General features: G+C 41.1%; 1 protein-coding gene across 1 annotated transcript in view; it reads left to right on the top strand.

Moving 5' to 3' along the window:
- The window catches only part of SPIRE1 (spire type actin nucleation factor 1), a 139,642-nt gene that overhangs the window by 92,956 nt on the left and 25,883 nt on the right, over positions 1-20,803 (top strand). Inside the window, exons 5-9 of the mRNA XM_052660245.1 lie at positions 4,499-4,576; positions 6,336-6,500; positions 12,831-12,917; positions 13,995-14,124; positions 18,192-18,233. Of these exons, the coding sequence (XP_052516205.1) occupies positions 4,499-4,576; positions 6,336-6,500; positions 12,831-12,917; positions 13,995-14,124; positions 18,192-18,233 (502 nt within the window). The remainder of the gene's footprint in view (positions 1-4,498; positions 4,577-6,335; positions 6,501-12,830; positions 12,918-13,994; positions 14,125-18,191; positions 18,234-20,803) is intronic.

The raw sequence follows: 20,803 nt of genomic DNA, 5'->3' as shown, positions 1-20,803 counted from the left end.
CTTTAGTTAAGAAAAAAAAAAAAAAACAGAGGAAGTTAAATCTGTGTGATTAATGATGGATACAGTGTTGAGTTGATGGAGATGCAGACGTCAATACAGCTGAGATATGAATTAATGTTGTGACTGAGGTTTAACCACAAGGCTGAAAAGGAAACCAGAACAAACTCCTAGTCTGTCTCTCTGTGGTCCACCGTCTATTTTATTTTTTTAATAATTTTATTTATTTATTTATGACTATGCTGGGTCTTCATTGCTGCACAGGCTTTTCTCTGGTTGCAGTGAGTGGGGGCTACTCTCTAGTAGTAGTGTGCGGGCTTCTCATTGCTGTGGCTTTTCTTGCGGAGCACAGGCTCTAGGCACACAGGCTCAGTATTTGCAGCACGTGGGCTCAGTAGTTGTGGCTCCCAGGCTCTAGAGCACAGACTCAGTAATCACCATCTGTTGAAACTGGCTGAAATTCACGCAGGAGTAGATTCTGTACTATCTGCTTCAGTATGTTTTATCTGAAGGTGGTGCTGGTGGTTCAGTTGCTCACTGGTGTCCAAGTCTTTGTGACCCCATGGACTGCAGTATGCCAGGCTTCCCTGTTCTTCACCATCTCCTGGAGCTTGCTCAAACTCACACCCACTGAGCTGGTGATGCCATCCAACCATCTCATTCTCTATCATCCCCTTCTCCTCCCGCCTTCAGTCTTTCCCAGCATCAGGGTCTTTTCCAGTGAGGTGGCTCTTCCCATCAGGTGGCCAAAGTATTGGAACTTCAGCTTCAGCATCAGTCTTTCCAATGAATATTCAGGGTTAATTTCCTTTAGGATTGGCTGGTTTGATCTCCTTGCAGTCCAAGGAACTCTCAAGAGTTGTCTGTAACACCACAGTTTAAAAGCATCAATTCTTTGGCATTAAACCTTCTTTGTGGTCCAACTCTTACATCCATACATGACTGCTGGAAAAACCATAGCTTTGATTATCCGGACCTTTGTCGGCAAAGTATGTCTCTGCTTTTTAACATGCTGTCTAGGTTGGTCATAGCTTTTCTTCCAAGGAGCAAGCGTCTTTGAATGTCATGGCTGCAGTCATCATCTGCAGTGATTTTGGAGCCCAAGAAAATAAAGTCTGTCACTGTTTCTATTGCTTCCCCATCTATTTGCCATGACTTGATGGGATCAGATACCAGGATCTTCGTATTTTGAATGTTGTGTTTTAAGCCAGCCTTTTCACTCTCCTCTTTCACTTTCATCAAAAGGCTGTTCAGTTCCTCTTCGCTTTCTGCCATAAAGTGTCCGAAATGCAGTACTTGGATGCAATCTCAAAAACGACAGAATGATCTCTGTTTCCAAGGCAAACCATTCAATATCACGGTAATCCAAGCCTATGCCCCAGCCAGTAACGCTGAAGAAGCTGAAGTTGAACGGTTCTGTGAAGACCTACAAGACCTTTTAGAATACCCCCCAAAAGATGTCCTTTTCATTATAGGGGACTGGAATGCAAAAGTAGGAAGTCAAGAAACACCTGGAGTAACAGGCAAATTTGGCCTTGGAATGCAGAATGAAGCAGGGAAAAGACTAATAGAGTTTTGCCAAAAGAATGCACTGGTCATAGCAAACACCCTCTTCCAACAACACAAGAGAAGACTCTACACATGGACATCACCAGATGGTCAACACCAAAATCAGATTGATTATATTCTTTGCAGCCAAAGATGTAGAAGCTCTATACAGTCAGCAAAAACAAGACCAGGAGCTGACTGTGGCTCAGATCATGAACTCCTTATTGCCAAATTCAGACTCAAATTGAAGAAAGTAGGGAAAACCCCTAGACCATTCAGGTATGACCTAAATCAAATCCCTTATGATTATACAGTGGAAGGGACAAATAGATTTAAAGGACTAGATCTGATGGAGTGCCTATGAACTATGCATGGAGGTTCGTGACATTGTACAGGAGACAGGGATCAAGACCATCCCCATGGAAAAGAAATGCAAAAAAGCAAAATGGCTGTCTGAGGAGGCCTTACAAATAGCTGTGGAAAGAAGAGAAGCAAAAAGCAAAGGAGAAAAGGAGAGATATAAGCATCTGAATGCAGAGTTCCAAAGAATAGCAAGAAGAGATAAGAAAGACTTCCTCAGTGATCAATACAAAGAAATAGAGGAAAACAAGAGAATGGGAAAGACTAGAGATCTCTTCAAGAAAATTGAAGATACCAAGGGAACATTTCACGCAAAGATGGGCTCGATAAAGGGCAGAAATGGTATGGACCTAACAGAAGCAGAAGATATTAAGAAGAGGTGGCAAGAATACACAGAAGAACTGTACATAAAAGATCTTCATGACCCAGATAATCATTGGTGTGATCACTCAACTAGAGGCAGACAGCCTGGAATGTGAAGTCAAGTGGGCCTTAGAAAGCATCACTATGAACAAAGCTACTAGAGGTGATGGAATTCCAGTTGAGCTGTTTCAGGATCAAATCCTGAAAGATGATGCTGTGAAAGTGCTGCACTCAATATGCCAGCAAATTTGGAAAACTCAGCAGTGGCCACAGGACTGGAAAAGGTCAGTTTTCATTCCAATCCCAAAGAAAGGCAATGCCAGAGAATGCTCAAACTACTGCACAATTGCACTCATCTCACACGCTTGTCAAGTAATGCTCAAAATTCTCCAAGCCAAGCTTCAATACGTGAACCGTGAACTTCCAGATGTTCAAGCTGGATTTAGAAAAGGCAGAGGAACCAGAGATCAAATGGTCAACATCCACTGGATCATGGAAAAAGCAAGAGTGTTCCAGAATAACATCTATTTCTGCTTTATTGACTATGCCAAAGCCTTTGACTGTGTGGATCACAGAAATCTCTGGAAAATTCTTCAAGAGATGGGAATACCAGACCACCTGACCTGCCTCTTGAGAAATCTGTATGCAGGTCAGGAAGCAACAGTTAGAACTGGACATGGAACAACAGACTGTTTCCAAATAGGAAAAGGAATCCATCAAGGCTGTATATTGTCACCCTGCTTATTTAACATATGCAGAGTACATCATGAGAAATGCTGGGCAGGATGAAGCACAAGCTGGAATCAAGATTGCCGGCAGAAATATCAATAACCTCAGATATGCAGATGACACCACTCTTATGGCAGAAAGTGTAGAGGAACTAAAGAGCCTCTTGATGAAAGTGAAAGAGGAGAGTGAAAAGTTGGCTTAAAGCTCAATATTCAGAAAACTAAGATCATGGCATCTGGTGGTCTGGTATTCCCATCTCTTTAACAATTTTCCACAGTTTACTGTGGTCCACAACGTCAAAGGCTTTGGTGTAGTCAATAAAGTAGAAGTAGATGTTTTTCTGGAACTCTCTTGCTTTTCTATGATCCAATGGATGTTGGCAGTTTGATCTCTAGTTCTTTTGCCTTTTCTAAATCCAGCTTGTACACCTGGAATTTCTCAGTTCACATACCACTGAAGCTTAGCTTGGAGGATTTTGAGTATTATCTAGCTGGTATGTGAAATGAGTGCAGTTGTGTGGTAGTTTGAACATTCTCTGGCATTGTCTTTCTTTGGGATTGGAATGAAAACTGACCTTTTCCAGTCCTGTGGCCACTGCTGAGTTTTCCAAATTTGCTGGTATATTGAGTGTAGCACTTTCACAGCATCATCTTTTAGGATTTGAAATAGTTCAGCTGAACTTCCATCACTGCCACTAGCTTTGTCCGTAGTGATGCTTCCTAAGGCCCGCTTGACTTTGGAGTCCAGGATGTCTGGCTCTAGGTGAGTGATCACACCATCGTGGTTATCTGGGTCATGAAGATCTTTTTTGTATAGTTCTTCTGTGTATTCTTGCCACCTCTTCTTAATATCTTCTGCTTCTGTTAGGTCCATACTGTTTCTCTCCTTTATTTTGCCCATCTTTGCATGAAATATTCCGTTGGTATCTCTAATTTTCTTGAAGAGATCTCTAGTCTTCCCATTCTATTGTTTTCCTCTATTTCTTTGCACTGATCACTTAGGAAGGCTTTCTTATCTCTCCTTGCTGTTCTTTGGAACTCTGCATTTAGATGAGTATATCTTTCCTTTTCTCCTTTGCCTTTCACTTCTCTTGTTTTATCAGGTATTTGTAAGGATTCCTCAAACAACCACTTTGCCTTTTTGCATTTCTTTTTCTTGGGGATGCTTTTGATGACTGCTTCCTGTCCAGTGTTACAGACCTCCATCCATGGCTCTTCAGGCACTCTATCTTCTGAACATACCTAGAGCTTCCCTGGTGGCTCAGCTGGTAAATAATCTGCCTGCAATGTGGGAGACCTGGGTTTGATCCTGGGTTGGCAAGATCCCCTGGAGAAGGGAACAGCTACCCACTTCAGTATTTTGGCCTGGAGAATTCCATGGACTATCCATGGGGGTTGCAAAGAATCGGATATGACTTTCACTTTCATTCAGAATTTTAATTTGAGAAGGTAGTTCAATGAAATTTTATGCAGAAATGTTTTATTTGAATTTTAATTGGTAGAATCTGAAGAAGATTCAAGAAATGGAGAAGAGTGATGAATCTAACACAGACCTGGAAGAGCTGAAAAATGCTGACTGGGTAAGATGTCTGGGTATTCTCTCTATTCTGTTTAGTGTTGGAGAAATCATGTGATTATAATGCTAGTTTATCTTAAGGACTACCATATGAATTGATATTATACCAATTTGAAAACTATCTGATTTTATTAGAACCTCCCCAGAGTCTCTGAGAATTTCGGTGTTTTACACTATTGACCTTTCTAAGTTGAAGCTCTGTTTAAAGCTTTAGTGAGGCTGTAGTGAGGGCTGTTCGTTATCCAGTGAGTAGTGAAACTGGATTGGGGCCTGGGAATGCAGATGGGTTGTGCAGCGTTTCTGCCCCGGTGAGAGAGAAAACAGATTTCCAGGACAGATGACTGTGGTGTATTCATGTGACCCTGCCGAATGTCTGCTGTTTCTCCAGCATGGTGCTAGATCCTAGGCCTGCTGACCTCAAGGGTTGCTGCCTTCCTGTAGGACTCAGTCGGAACAGGGCAGTGAATATGTGAAGCTGGACTGAGCTGTGTTCAGGTGTTAGTGGGAAGGCACATCGTAGGGTTCTGACTTTCCATGTTAAGGGTACTGGATAAATAGTGACACATAGAGTGAGGAAATCAGAAAACACAGTTTAGGAGGTTAGGAACAAGTTGCTTTTGCCCTTGTTAGGTGTTACTTGTCATTTTCTAACAGCTTTATTAAAGTGTAGTGTACATAACAGTAAGCTGCACATATTTTAAAAGTACAGTATCATTTGACATACATTTATGTAGCTATTTGAGCCACTTGTTAATTTTTAACACTGTATAATATTTCAGTTAAATGTATTCATTTTCTCTTTACTGAGGTTGAGACTATGACAGCTTACAGGCAGGATAACAAATGGGTAAAGTATAATATAACATATTTAATATGTTTTATTATAAATATTTCACATATATCTCATTTTCTTGAAGGGCAGTAAGGCAACTTGGGGTTACTTATAGATAAGGAATTTGATATTAAGTAATTTGTAAAAAGACAGAAACAACACAAAAACTGTCATTTTGAGCATTTTCTCTGTGTAGAACACTATACCTCAGCTCTCCACAAGTTATAAAGTATCACTTTTTTTATTGATGAGGAAGCCAGGGTTCAGAAATGGGAAACAATTTGCTTGGATGTCCACTGGCAGTTGGTGGTTGTACCAGTTAGCTGTGATCACAGTAGTGCTGTGTAACTGAAGTAACACTGTACCTCAGCCTAAAGCAGTAGTGTTTACTCAGCTCATGCATCTGTAGACCAGAATGGTGGCTCCACTGTGCTTCATCTCTCTCCGAGATAATCCTGCCAGAGGGCCTTATGCCATCCCACGCTAGGTATTTTCATGGAGTGACAGGAGCAGAGTGACATGCCCTTGTACATTTGCTGTTGAAGCCTTTGGTTGTGTCGTGTCCACTAGTAAACTCCAGTGGCCAAGCCAGTCGTAGAGCCAAACCCAGAGTCCAGTGTGGGAAGCCGGAACCTTTGCAGTGCACAGAGCCACATGACGGGTGGGACACGAGGGGCACTGAGGCTGGATGCAGGTGGCACAGGGGTGAGTTAGGGTTTTATACAGGCATCTCCACAGTTAGAGCTTGTGGATTCTCAACTGGCTTTCTATCTGCTTTTTAGTCCCTAAAATCTAATTTTTAAAATAGTTTTTGTTTGGTTTACTTGCTGTTTTGTAATCCAAGCTCTTAATTTCTTCTGTATGACTGTAACTATTTAGAGTAAGTTAGTAAATTTACTCATGAATGTTTTTCCACCCTTGGCTCCTTCAGGCTCGGTTCTGGGTGCAGGTGATGAGGGATTTGCGGAATGGAGTAAAGCTCAAGAAGGTCCAGGAGCGGCAGTACAACCCGCTGCCCATTGAATATCAGCTCACCCCATACGAGATGCTAATGGATGACATTCGATCCAGAAGATACACTTTGCGAAAAGTGATGGTAAGTAACAGGAAGCTAAGCTAAGTCACTTCAGTCGTGTCCGACTCTGTGCGACCCCATAAACAGCAGCCCACCAGGCTCCTCCGTCCCTGGGATTCTCCAGGCAAGAACACTGGAGTGGGTTGCCATTTCCTTCTCCATGAAAATATTGCATAAATGAATTTCAGTAACTCTTAAACTATTCATGAAGTCAAATGGTTGGTTTTTGGTAATCTTGCTTGTTAAAAATTTTCTCACTATTACATTTTAAAAATTATTGCTTCTCATAAATTTCATGCATGGTCTTTATAGAAAAGTTGGTAAATATAATAAGCTCAAGAAGAAAAGTTACAAATGTGTAATTTCACAGGTGAGACAGAAAGTTTGCTAACAGGCTGGTGCCTAACCTTCAGTCTTTTTTCTGTCCACTTTATTTGGGCAAAATGGATTAATATTGAATACTTTGTCCTGTGACCAGTTGTTTTCATGTAACATGTGAGCGTTTTCACGTAACATGTGTTTTCCTGTGTCATTGTATATTCAGCATCATCATTTCTAAGTGACTGCATCTTTCTCAGCTGCAGCTGCACCAGAGTTATTAAGCTAATCAAGTTGTCTCGTTATAAGCAGGCTGTTTTGTGTAACCTTGCATGTAAGTCTTTTTCAAAAGCTCCAGTGAAATCCTGAGTTAAGCTCTTAGAATTGGAACCCTGCTAGCTTTACGTCTGCACTATGTCCTGAATCTCACCACCTCCATTTCAGAGCCCATCATCACCTCTCATTTAGACTATTACTGTGGCCTCCAGGTGGTCGTCTTCTCTTACTCTCGTCCCAAAACAGCTTGAGTAAACCTGTTAAATTGAAAATGTGACCATATCATTGCCCTGCATAAAACCTTCCACTTCTTTCCATCACATTCAGAATAAGCAGCCATTTTGACCTTAGCCTCAGAGTCTGGTGTGGGTTGCCTCTCAGCCCTCACCTTCTGCCACCTTCCTGGCTGGTCCCCTCTTTACCCCCCTGGTCTCTGCCACTACCTAAAAGGTGCCTCTTGTGACCTGCAGCTGAGCCCTTGCTGGAGGCCTCCTCTCAAACGTCTGCATAATCCACTTCTCTTCACTTCTCAGGTCTCTGCTGAAACCACCCACTCATTGGAAGAGTCCTTACCTACGTGTGTCCATGGCTCATGTTGCCATGTATTTTCAAATTTACTCTTTCTTACAAATACAGGGACATGGTGACAACAATTTTTTTGCTCTTTTTGCTGAGCTTATTAGGTAAAATAGTTCTCTTGATTAGTTACTTAGGGTGTTTTATTTGACATATATGTTCATGTCATCTGTGAAAAGGGATCCATTTATTTCTTCGTTTCCAATCTGGATGCCTGGTGGTCACCCTGGTTAGAACCTTCAGTTCTTTGTTGAATGGATGTGGCAAAAGCATCCATCCATATTGTTGGATTCCTGATTTTAGGGGGAATGCATTTAAGTGACTTTTATCATGCTGAGGAGGTTTCTTTTCAGTCCAAGTTTGTTGTGTGTTTTTATCATAAAAGTGTGTTGGATTTTGACAAATCCTTTTTCTGCATCAATAAAGACAATCATGTGGGTTCTTTTGTTTCATTCAGTTAATGTGGCATGTTACATCGAGTGATTTTTCGTGTGTTAAACCACCCTTGTGTTTATGGGTTAAATCCCACTTGGTCATGATGTACAATCCTTTTAAAATGCTGCTAGAGTACTTCCTGATGCTTTCGTGAGGATTTTTGTGTCTATATTCAGAAGGAGCTTCATCTACTATTTTCTTGTGATGTCTTTGTCTGCTTTCATATTGGGGTAAGACCAGCCTCACAGAGTAAAATGGGGAGTGATGCCTCTTTTTCTAATTTTTGAAACAGTTTGTGAAGGGTTGGGACTAATTCTTTAAATATTTGAGTGGAATCCACAAGTGAAGTCTTCAGGTCCTGGGCTTTTCATTGTTGGGAGATTTTTGATTGTGGATTTAATCTCTTTCCCTGTTACAGGTCTGGTCAGGTTCATGTCCTTCCTTTCTTTCCTCCTCCCTCCTTCCTTCCCTTTGTTCCTTCTTAGTTTTGGTAGTTTGTTTCTTTATGAGAACTTGTAGGTCTCGTCTAGATTGTCCTATATGTTATGTACAGTTATCACAGTGTTCTCTTATGGCTTCAAGTTCATAGTCTACTGTTCTTTTCTTTAAGCCTAAGTGACTTCCTTTAGCATTTCTTGTAGGGCGGGGTTACTGGTGATGAACTCTCTTAGTGCTTGTTTGCCTGAAGATGTCTTAATTTCTTCTTCATTTTGAAGTAGAATTTTGCTGGATATAGGATTCTTGGCTGAGTTTGTTTTTGTTTATCTTTAAACGTTATCCCACTGCCTTTGGCCTCTATGTTTTCTGATGAGAAATCACCTGTGAATCTTTTGAGGATTCCCTGGTGGCTCAGATGGTAAAGCATCTGTCTACAACGCGGGAGACCTGGGTTTGATCCCTGGTCAGGGAAGATTCCCTGGAGAAGGAAATGGCAACTGACTCCAGTACTCTTTGCCTAGAAAATCCCATGGACGGAGGAGCCTGGTACAGGCTCCTCTGTCCATGGGGTCACAAAGAGTCAGACACGACTGAGCAACGTCACTTTCTATGTGATAGTCATTTTTTGCTGCTTTCAATATTTTCGTCTATCAACAGTTTGACTCGGTGTTCTGTTATGGCTCTCTTTGAGTTTTTTGCTTGGAATTTATAGAAGTGACTCAGATGGTAAAGAATCTGCCTACAATACAGAAGACTAGGGTTTGATCCCTGTTTCAGGAATATCCCATGGAGAAGGGAATGGCAATCCACTCCAGTATTCTTGCCCGCCAAATCCCATGGACAGCAGAGCCTGGTGGGCTACAGTCCTTGGGGTTGCAAAGAATCAGACATGACTGAGCAGCTCACACTTTCACTTCATTTTTCTTGAATGAGTAGATGTGTATTATTATCAAATTTTGCAAGTTTTCATCCATTAGTTCTTGACATTTTCTTTATCTTTTCTTGACTTTTTAGTCCCTGTGGGACTCCTCTTATGTGAATGTTTGTACAGTTTGGAGTTTGTGAGTAGCAAGTAAGGAAAAATGTTACTGCTTTGTGGTACCCATTGTTTTTTTTCCTTTTTCTGTCATTCTATGGCTAATTCCATGCAGTTCACTTAAGTTTATACTGAGACCCTCTGCAGGGAACTGGGCAGATGGCAGTTCTAATGGTGATTGGTTTTATGTGGGTTAAATTTTCATGTTTAGTCTAACAGGCTAAGATTCTAATTAATTCCTTTTTATATATATTTGTACCTCCTAAATAAGAGTGGAAAGTCAACTACTCATATTTAATCAGTCAAAAACCGGATGTATTTTTTTTAAACTTTACTTATCAATGTAATGCCACTTTTTAATTTAAAAACAAATGTTGTTGTAAAGAGTAAACACACACACACACAAATACAAAGGATTTTCACATACAGTCTGTATCTGAGGCAGTATGTTAAGATGGTCTTAATTTAATCTTCAGGTTTAAAATGCATAACTACACCATAGTAATCCACCTTTTTCTGTATATTTGTGAAGCTGATGGTGGGAATTGAATGACTTAGCCATATTGGATCATGTTCAGAATATTAAATTATAGAAGTGCAAAACATCTCAATTGACTTCTTTCAGTGTTTTAGTAAAATAATTGTAACAAATAACTTCAAATAAGTCATCTTTAAAAATAAAGATGTATAGAAACTTAACGTCTTTTATTTAGAAATTACTTGTTTTTTTTAAGGCATTGTGACTCAAAAGTAAGATCAAGTTTTATAACTGTCTTATTTACTTACAGGTCTACAGTGTGTGTTCATTCTAGAAATTATTTATCCTTGCAGCTCAGAAACTTGTTTCAGAATGTGTTCTATGTTTATATTAAAAAGTAATCTCACTGACCCAGTAGTGGAGTGGAATTTGCACACTTTCCCTCATGCCTATATGGAATAAGACTGACTCAGGTCTCCACTGGCCTGCCGTTTCTCTCATGAGCACTGACACAACACTGGGTAACTGGGTTCCAGGATCCAGCTTCTGACTAGTGAAGACACTGACATTACTGTGTTGTTTGGGGAATGGAACTTACAACTTTGGCCTTATTTCAAGCATTTTCTTCCTCAACCTTGCTGTTATGATGGAAAGGACATTAAAATAAAAGCAAGTGAAAAACAGCTGGAAAGATATGTATTAGCCTTTTCAGGAGTAGAATAGAAAATTCTGATTAAGTTGTTCATACGAGGTTTAAAGAAAAAAATTGTATAACCTGAGGTCCATGGGTAAAGAGTGGCGCAGTGGCGGGCCTTCAGCTCCACTGCTGGTGTATGGGCCTCCTTACACCAGGGACTAGCAATCCCAAGTTGGCTTGTTTCAGGTGGCTTTTACTTCTGACTCTCACATGGGGCATCCAGTCCTCAATGGGGCTGGTGGGGTGGGCACAGGGAAGAGGGCCCTGGATGTCAGGAGGCTTGTCATATACCTGAGTGGTCACATTTGCAAGGGCAGTACTGGGTCTGAAGCGGCAGTTCAGGTCCTTTTTTTTTTTTTTTTCTTTAATCTGCTTTATTTCTCACTTCAGTCACTAAGTCATGTCTGACTCTTTGCAACCCCATGGACTGCAGCACGCCAGACCTCCCTGTCAATCACCAACTCCCGGAGTTTACTCACACTCATGTCCATTGAGTCAGTGATGCCATCCAGTCATCTCATCCTCTGTCATCCCCTTCTCCACCTGCCTTCAGTCTTTCCCAGGATCAGGGTGTTTCTCGGCTGACACAAAAATAATGACATTAACAGAAAATAATGCAAGAGTATACAGCTACAATAAAAAATTAATCAACAATTGACTAATGACCATGACCAATTAAAATGTGTTTGAGATTGGGAGACACATAAGAAAATTGTTCGTGCCCAGAAATCTTACTTTTTAAAAGTTTGACCAAATTTTATGATTATAAAATTTTACATGACATTTCCAATAACAAATTGTGAAGCTTAAAGAAACCTTTCTAACCTGTCCAAAAAAAAAAAACAAACATTCAGCCATAGGTGATAGAGGAATAACTGAATTATCTTTTTTCCCTCTAATAAAATTGATATATTATACAATTATTAGAATATGATAAGATAAAAGAGTGAGTCACCAAAGTAGAGGGGAAGGTACAGAGGCTTTCCAGGCAATTCATTAATCAAAGCAGCATGCTCATTTTCTGATCTTTGAGAAGTTTAAAGTGTTCAACAGTTTTCAAAATGTATAATTTGTTAATATTTGTTTTTCATCATTTATGAGAAGCACAACAGAAAATGCCTATCAGGTCTGTCTGTGTTTTCAGGTGAGACTGGGAAATAAGTATGACTGACGGTCACAGCTGTGCCTCCTGGGGGGTCAGGTTGTGAGTTTACTAAGGTGGGATTTTGTGGATTTCTGGAGTTTTCTTAAATTTCTTAAAAAATCTTTGTGACATGTTGCTTTAAAAAGAGTACATTAAAGCAGGAGTCAGACAGAGCAGGACTCTGCCAAACTCTGCTTCTTACCAGTTCTGTTGATACAGCAGACACCCTCCTTGACCTGAACCTGAATTCTGTCTACAGAACATGAACTGTCCTCAGCCCTTCCCCTTAATTTGTATTCCCAAACTTTGTACAAGGATGAAAACAAGAGGTGAAAGACTTTCTAAATTATGTAATAATTAAGCATAGTATTACTTATTCCATTCATATTCATAATTTTAGAAAGTTTTTGTTGAAAGCATGTATCTTACATATAATTTCCCAGAATAGTAGAACTGCAGTATGCTTGGCATTTCTTCAGTCCTACAGTTGTTTTTGCTCTGAATCACTCAGCCATTTACTTTCCATTTTATTGATTTGAAATTTGTCCTTGGTGGAGCCACATTCCACTGCGGTAGCTTTGAAGTGATGTGTGTGGATGTGTGTGCCCAGAAGCTTGTACAAACAATCTTGTCATCACATGACATATGTGGACATGTGTGGATGTGTGTACCCAGAAACTTGTACAGACAGTCCTGTCATCACATGACATATGTGGACTTGTGTACCCAGAAGCTTGTATAGACAATCCTGTCGTCACGTGAGGTATGTGGACGTGTGTGCCCAGGAGCTTGTACAGGCAGTCCTGTCGTCACATGACATATGCGGACTTGTGTACCCAGAAGCTTGTATAGACAATCCTGTCGTCACGTGAGGTATGTGGACGTGTGTGCCCAGGAGCTTGTACAGGCAGTCCTGTTGTCACATGAATCTTCTGTTTTCTGTCTCTTTTCAGGTGAATGGTGATATTCCCCCTCGGTTAAAAAAAAGTGCTCATGAAATCATCCTGGACTTCATCCGATCAAGGCCTCCTTTAAATCCAGTATGTGATCTGATACCTCCCCATGGCTGGCATACACGTGGCAACATGTTCCCCCCACAGCCCGTGCCACAGAACACAGCTCCTGGAGGAGTGTTGACGCTGAGCTTTTCTCTCTGTGAAGCCCGACTGTGAACACAAGGCCACATAGCTTTCGTGTGCATTGCCGCCCTGTACTTAAGGGTACAGACACCTCACCTTGGTTACAGGAAATCCACTGCTGCCTCCTCTTTCACAGTAGCCATGGTCCTCTGTTCGTGGGGTTCTTTCTGGAGACCATGGATCAGGGGTTCTGATCAGGTCTGAGAGTTGGTTTGTGTTTCCTCTGTTCTCCGCTTACCTCCCCTGGCTCCACAGCCAGCACTTACCAGGGCCTCTCAAACCCCTTGTACGTTCAGTAACTTCAGTAACTAGGAAGAAAGGGTATTTCTTTCTTAGTTTGTATACATCTAAAACATAGTTAATCATTCCTCTTATAAATCTTTCTATAGTAAGGGAAAGAGGCCACATAGGAAATGGATTTAGGAGGGCAGGTTGTGTAGAGCAGAGAGCATGGAGGCACAGCCCAGCTCTGCACACCCACACATGGTGTGGTGATCACACGTTTTTTAGCAAATTCATCTTTTTGAGCAATTTCATCAGCCTTCCCGAGCCTTTATTTCCTCAGCTGCAAATTGAGAAGGTTGTTATGACTTAACTCAAAAATGTTATGTTCAAAAACAATAATAGAGATGACATACTGCTTGCATTTTAGCAGCTTGCCTGTCATGGTAGCGTGTAGGGAGTGTGACAGCAGTTCACTTCAGTTCAGTCACTTAGTCGTGTCCGACTCTGTGACCCCGTGGACTGCAGCACACCATGACAATAGCTGGAGCTCAACTGACTCATTAGTGTGGCCCAAGTTCATGTGCCTGAACCACCGTGCCATCCAGTCATCTTCCTATGGCTCGAAAACTCTTTTATCAAGCAGTGTGGCAGTCAGTAAAATATAATTTCATAATACTATGTTGTATGAATGGACTTCAGTAAGAATTATTTAAGGATAACTACTCCAGCTCTAGCTATTACTTTTTTCCCAAGGCCTCAGCCAGAAAACTGAAACCTACTCCACCGCGGCCCCGGAGCCTTCATGAAAGAATCCTGGAAGAGATCAAGGCTGAGAGGAAGCTGCGGCCTGTGTCCCCCGAGGAGACCAGACGCAGCAGGCTCGGTGAGTCCCAGGCGGGAGAGTCGCTCACCCTGGAAACACACTTGGCTCACTCCTCTCCCTCCCTTTCTCCCCCCCACACACACCCTTACAAGTGACATTCATTCTCGAAATACGTGGAGTAGGAAGTTCCTCCCTGAGATACCAAGTGTAAGGGCACCACATTGCGGTGTGGGCGGAGCTCTGCAGATCCCCGGGTGTGGTTTCAGGACAGCCCTTTGCCTCTTTGATCTCCCATTCCTTGGTTGGCAGGAGGAGGATAAGGATTCCTCCACATGTTCATGTGACTTCCATGTAAGAATGAATCAAATAGGATACTTTATAAATGGTAGTACACACATGGATCAGTTACTACATTTTAGAAATAGAAATAATAGATACATTGTTTCTATTGTCTTAATTATGGTTTAAAGTTATGTGATGAGGGACTCTACTGATAGCATTTATTACTAAACTTTCTTTATAGTTATTTTATGTTTTTTTATAAGCACACACTGATTTCCATTTAGAGCAAGACCATATTATTACATGTAAACAGCTCCCCTCCAGTTTATAAACTGAAAGGTTCCCAAGGTATTCAGGGAGATGGCGTCTGGCGGTGCCTGCCTGGGAAAGGAGCTGGTGCCGAGACCCTGTCTCCTGGATTCTCTTCCCATCTCTTCCTTCCCCCACGCCCAGCTGGGCCTCAGGTTGCTACCACAGCTCCTCCTCCTTGAGTAGCCACACGCTCCCCTTGGTGTGTTTCTGATTTCCTTGGCTCCCACCCTGCGCACAGGCTTCTCTGGAAGTTTAGACCCACATGTGCAGCCAGCCATCACTGGGCAGGACTTCCTCCCCCAACTTGCAGGACAAGCTCCACCACAGGTGACCTTACCTGCTTTCCCCAAAAACTGTCTGCCACTGCTCCCATCTCAAAGCCCAGGGCCAAGAGTGCAGTGTCCCCTGCGACTGGGTCCAGCAGCCAAGCCCTTGATCTGACAGCTTCTGATCTTCAGGGTCCTCCCCTCCTCTGAGCCCAGTCTCCCTTCCTCTGTCTGCTCAATTGCATCAGCTCTGATGGCTCCCCTGCCTCCTGTGACTCTCGGTCACTGTATGGTGATGCTTTCTGTCTGCCGCTGGGCTGTGGCCACAGGGCCCACTTCTGTCTTGCTACCTGCTGTGTCCCCGTCTGCACTATAGGTAACCGCAATGGAAGGTGCTTCCCGAGGTGCTAAAGCAGTAGAATAGCTTCCCTGGCCAGAGCTGGAGAGTGAGGAGAGGCCAGGAGCATATATCCCTGTTGATTTTATGCCAGCAAGTGTTTCCCTTTAAAACGAACAAATCCATACGAGCATGTATATAGTAATGAGCCAAAACTGCACAGGATGTAAGTGGAAAGTTCTTATCCTGGGAGTCCTTGAATGAGCCTGAGGAAGGTCTGTGCATCCTTGCAGTGTAACACATTTGTACATATTTCCCAGAGGGCATATGGAGGGGGGGCAGGGTCCATAGTTTTCCCCAGATTTCTAAAGGGTGCAGAGTCTCAAGGAGCAAGAACCACTATGGAAATATAAGGAGATGGTATTATAGAATGTCAGCTTAAGACAAGATTTTAAAAGAATTACTGTATCTTAAGATGGAATAATAGGATAATAGGAAATATTTAACAGAACTATAAGGTAAAATCCACATATTACCATGAGAAAAGTAAGCTTCACGCTTTACAAGAGTAAATTCCAGTGGAAGCACCAGTGGGACAGAGAGAGGAGCAGGACATAAAGTGCCAAGTGATGGGATGGTGCTTCCCACACAAGTGCTCTGAACCCAGGTTGAGGGGTGAGCAGGTAGGAGTCCTGCCCACAGGCACTGACCGGAGAACGTCTGCGGCAGGGGTGCCTCTGAGCCCTGACAGCAGCCAGTCAGGTGTGCGGCGCGGCCAGGGGCCAAGTGTGCGGGAGACCGGCAGTCCTTGCAGGCAGCAAAGGGACACTGCGTCTGGTGTCACATGCCCTCATTGTATACATATTCTTCTGTTTCACTTAAATTAGATGCTAGCTAACAGGAAACCTGCTTTAGAAAAATTAAGTACCAATTTTATGTTTAGTATGTCTTTACTCTTTTGTTTTATCCTTATGAATTAGTGTTTCACAACAACCAGAATTGAGCTGTTGTCAAAAGTGACTGTTCTGTGAGAGTCTTACTTTTAAAATTGATCTTGAACCTTAACTAGAAAATAAGAAATTGAGCTCTTCTCGTTCTGCTGATCTACGTTGATTCTTACTGCACAATTTCACTTTGAGAAGTTTGCATAAAATTGACAGGATTATTTTGAAGAAAAGAAGTGAAAGTGTTAATCACTCAGTTGTGTGCAACTCTTTGCAACCCCATGGACTGTAGCCCACCAGGCTCCTCTGTCCATGGGATTCTCCAGGCAGGAATACTGGAGTGAGCTGCCGTTTCCTTCTCCAGGGGATCTTCCTGACCCAGGGATCGAACCTGAGGCTCCTGTGTGGCAGGTAGATTCTTTACCATCTGAGCCCATCCTGAGGAAAAGTTTCCCTAAATAGTTTTATAACCTTTCCTCTCTAGAAGATAGAAACCCACTATCTAGAAATTGGGCAAATGTTTAAAGAAGAGACATGCCCCATGATTTCAGCAGCAGCAGCACGCGCTGTGGCAGGGCTCGCACGTCATGTGGCGCACACAGGAACTGCATCCTCACACGGGACTTTGGCAGCAGTAGTATCTTCCCACGTGGGTGAACGTGACCCACAGCATGGTCTATGAGGATGTGATGACTGACGTGTGTCCAAGTTATCTTATATGTGTCCCTATTATTTTACAGGCTAGTTCCATTTTTTTTTCCCATTAAGTCTGAAATTACTGTTCTTGTGCATCAGTCTTTGTTCACAACTGATCATTTTCTTTTTCCTGACATCTCATACTATATTGAGATTTGAGGTTGTAAATGGTTCCTTTAACAACATCTGCCAAAAACATATGAAGAGATTTCATTCTGTTAAATATGGATATTAGCACTCTACAGTTCTACATCTGCCTCAGAAATGTGAGGACGTTCGGGTCTGCCCACTTCTGACCACACAGGCACCTGTCCTCCCTGGTGGTGGTGGGGTGGGTAGGATGGATGGAGCTGGTAAGAGCTTGGGACTGCAGTGAAAATGGGTAATTCTCACTCTTACAAATACCCAAATTCTTTTATCAGCTTTATTGAGATATAATTTACCTACCATAAAATTTTTCACCCGTTCAGTGTTTTTTAATGTATATAATAAAATTTTTAGAACAGATGACTTCCAACAGGAAATAAGTAAGTTTATTCTTAAAAAATTCCATTTGTTTAACTGTTACTAGGTGCACTGCTCTAAGCACCTTTTTATTTGCTATGGTATCATTTAATTTTTCTAACAATCTCTTGAAATAGGTACCATTATTCCCATTTTACTCTTGAAGTAATGGAAGCACAGAGAAGTTAAGTACCTTGCCCAGAATCACACTGCATGTAAGTGGCAGAGCTGAGGTTCAAATTCAGGCGCTCTGGCTCCTGAGGCCTCACTTTAAGTGCCAGGTCTAATGGCCTACAGTGGAGAATTAGTGATGCTTTGTGATGCTGGTAGTGCCTGAATGAGATTTTTTACAAGATGTTTGACCTGTATGCAGAGAGCCAACTTCTCATCCTGAAATATATTAAGAATACGTTTGTTCCTAAATTTTAAAGATTTTGTATATTCCCTAAAAGCATGTTTTAAAACATGGCTTATTTTTTCTTTTGAACTCTTTCATATTTAAGTAAAAAGTCCTTGTGATTCTAAACTGTTTTTATCTTTATCATGCTTTTCATTCTTAACATGTAATTTAAAAGCTGTTTTTTTTCTTTTATTGTTACTCCGTTTCAAGTCTTAGTGATATAGTTAAAACTAAGATGCCATATTGCAGATAGTTTCTCTCTGCTTTCTGCCTTAAAAGTATGGCGTGTACCACCGCAGGCCTTGAACCTTCCTCCCTTTTTCGTCCTCCCTGTAAAGCCTAACATCTGAATTACTTTCCTTTTATTGTTTGTTTTCTTTTTTCAGCAACGCGGCCACTTAGCATGTCTTACAGTTTTGACTTGTCAGGTAAAGCACTTTCACACCTGACGCGGGTTTTGTGGTCTCTGTGAAATACATTTCATTCATCTGCTTGTTCAGACATGTCAGAAAAGAAAATTGAAAGGCTTCTTCTAAGCTGTGGTCAGTCATATAAAACAGACTTTCTTTGAAAATGGTTTAAAAAAATAAAACTGTAATAAATCTCTTGCTTCCCAAGGGCCTGTGGAAGAACCCTGATGCTTGTGGTTGTGAAATGTGCTGCCAATTACACCTAGTCTCATAAAGCAGTGGAGAGTCTAAGAGAACTCTGCCTTCAGAGCCTAGAAAGAAGAAAGAGTTTTGACACTTGTTACTCTTTGAAGCATTCAGTTATTCAAGCAGCTAAACTTGGAAGTGTCAGCTGCTTCCGAAGATGAGTGCTCCACAGTTGGGGGATGAGAGCCAGTATACCCAGGGCTTCTGAGCATGGGGCCTTGTCATGCTGGTGGTGTGCTGGTTAAGAGACTTTGGTTGTAAAACACAATCGTGTGTCCTGGGTTTGTAGTACAAGTTTAGAGCCCTTCTGTTAAATAGACAGGGATTAATGGTGAAACAAGTAACTATTTATGACAAAATTTGATCTGTAAAATCAGCCCCCTTTTAAAATTGAGTTTTTAAATTGTATATGAGCGAATTTTCAAAGCCAACTTAGTCCCAAACTAAAATGTTTTGCACGTTAGAATTTTGGAGTTCAGAAGCTGGTGCTTTCAATATGAAATGAGATAAGACATTGGCACTAGTATTTCCTTCCAGAACTTTTGTGTGTGTGCCATGAAATTGTTGGCATATCTTACACACAAATTCATATTTAAAGAACCTGAGAGTTCTAGTATCATGTTCTGTCTGAATATTTGCTGAACATCTTCCAACTGCAAAACTAGTTCCCATCTGTTTTTTAAATTTTTGTGTATTTGTGGTTCCCTTATGGATGACTAATATTTCCCTTTCAAGAAACTAAAATACATCCGTCTTCACTTACTACTTCTGACTGACCACTGAAGAGCTTGTTCTATTTTCTTTATCCATTTGACAATTTTTATTTTATCAACCATTTGCAGAGTAATTGTAAAAAAAAAAATTAATCTGGAAAATAAACTCAGCAGTGTTTGAGAACATATATGTTACTGCTAATCTCCAAAAGTTGGCAGTCCATATAAAGATCTGTCTCTTCTAAATACCTACTAAAGGTGGTCCTCCCTAGTGGACTCTGGGAGTAGCCGGCTCCCAAAACACCCTGACTGTAGGCATGGGTGGCTGCCCTGGACTGTCTGCATGCCCACACACGTGTAATTGTATGTAGGTGTGTTTGTATCTTACCAGTTATATGATATTTTCCTGTGCTGGAAAGAAAATTCTTGGTGCTGAGCCTCCTTGATGTGAAGGAGCAACAGGGATTTTGATTTGCTGTCACTGCTTGCCTTTTGATTTGCCGTCAGTGCTTATCATTTGCCATAATCTATTTTGTACCTTAATATACTTTGTAGTTTTCACATGCTTCATTTTCTGTTTCTTGTGTTTTCATGTTTTCATTGTGACCTGTAGACTAATCAATTAAAATGTTCCAAATTATAAATGGAAAAGATTGATCCATTCTTCTGACCTAAATACAAGAGCTGGAATGTGTTTCTTCTTTAAGTTGTGACATTAGCAAACTAAGGAGTAAATATTTAAATATTTAGTATAGATAATGCACGCTAGAATAAGACAGAATTGATATGTGTCCTACTGCTTAGGTATGTTTTAGAAATACTGATCCTTAGTGGAAATCTTAATCTATCAACATTAAGGTAAGTATAATTTATTTTTCTGATGCAAATAAATATACAATCTGTATTTCAGTCATATTTCCTCCAACTAAATAAGACAGCAGCTGGGTGTATCTAATAGACATAATTATTACACTATGTAAAATAGAAGTTGCTATGTATTTAATACTGTGGTTATGTGTTTTAGATTCTGAACCTAAGGCATGTGACTTCTAAAGCTATATCTAGCATCTTGAATAGTTTGCTTACTTATAAATATCAACAAAAATTGTCTTATATAGAAGAAGTATAAAGTCTTATCCAAGGGTTTGATTTTCTCATCAGATACATTGAAGTAATGAGGATTTATTCATTTGAATGGAAAGCATAATCAAACTGCTTAAAAATATCTCTTAAAGGTATGTTTAGCCAGAGCTTTTATAAATATGCAGTGTTAGAGAAGATCACACGTACTTAGTCTTACATGTGGAGATCACCTTGAAGCCTGACTGTGACATACTGTATTTTTCTATTAATTCCATTTATCTCAAAGCTTTAACCTTAGTCTGAGGTTTATTTCAGTAGTTTGAATCACTGAGCTCAAATACAGTTATGAACTTCAGCAAGGTCTCCAGGCAGAGAGAGAGGTGTCAGGTAATTTCTCAGACCCCTGTGTTGAGAATGAAAGTAGCTCATGCCAGCCACTGTCACATGTGTTCCCAGACCTTCAGGGTAGGCATTACCCTCACGACTTTACCAGACTTACGTGACACCAGTACTCTTCAAACTTCTAGAATCTACCATGTGTATGTG

The sequence above is a fragment of the Budorcas taxicolor genome, chromosome 22 (assembly GCF_023091745.1).
Source record: "Budorcas taxicolor isolate Tak-1 chromosome 22, Takin1.1, whole genome shotgun sequence".
Classification (NCBI taxonomy): domain Eukaryota; kingdom Metazoa; phylum Chordata; class Mammalia; order Artiodactyla; family Bovidae; genus Budorcas; species Budorcas taxicolor.
Note: the sequence above shows the minus strand (reverse complement) of the source record. Positions and strands in the feature narration are given on the sequence as shown.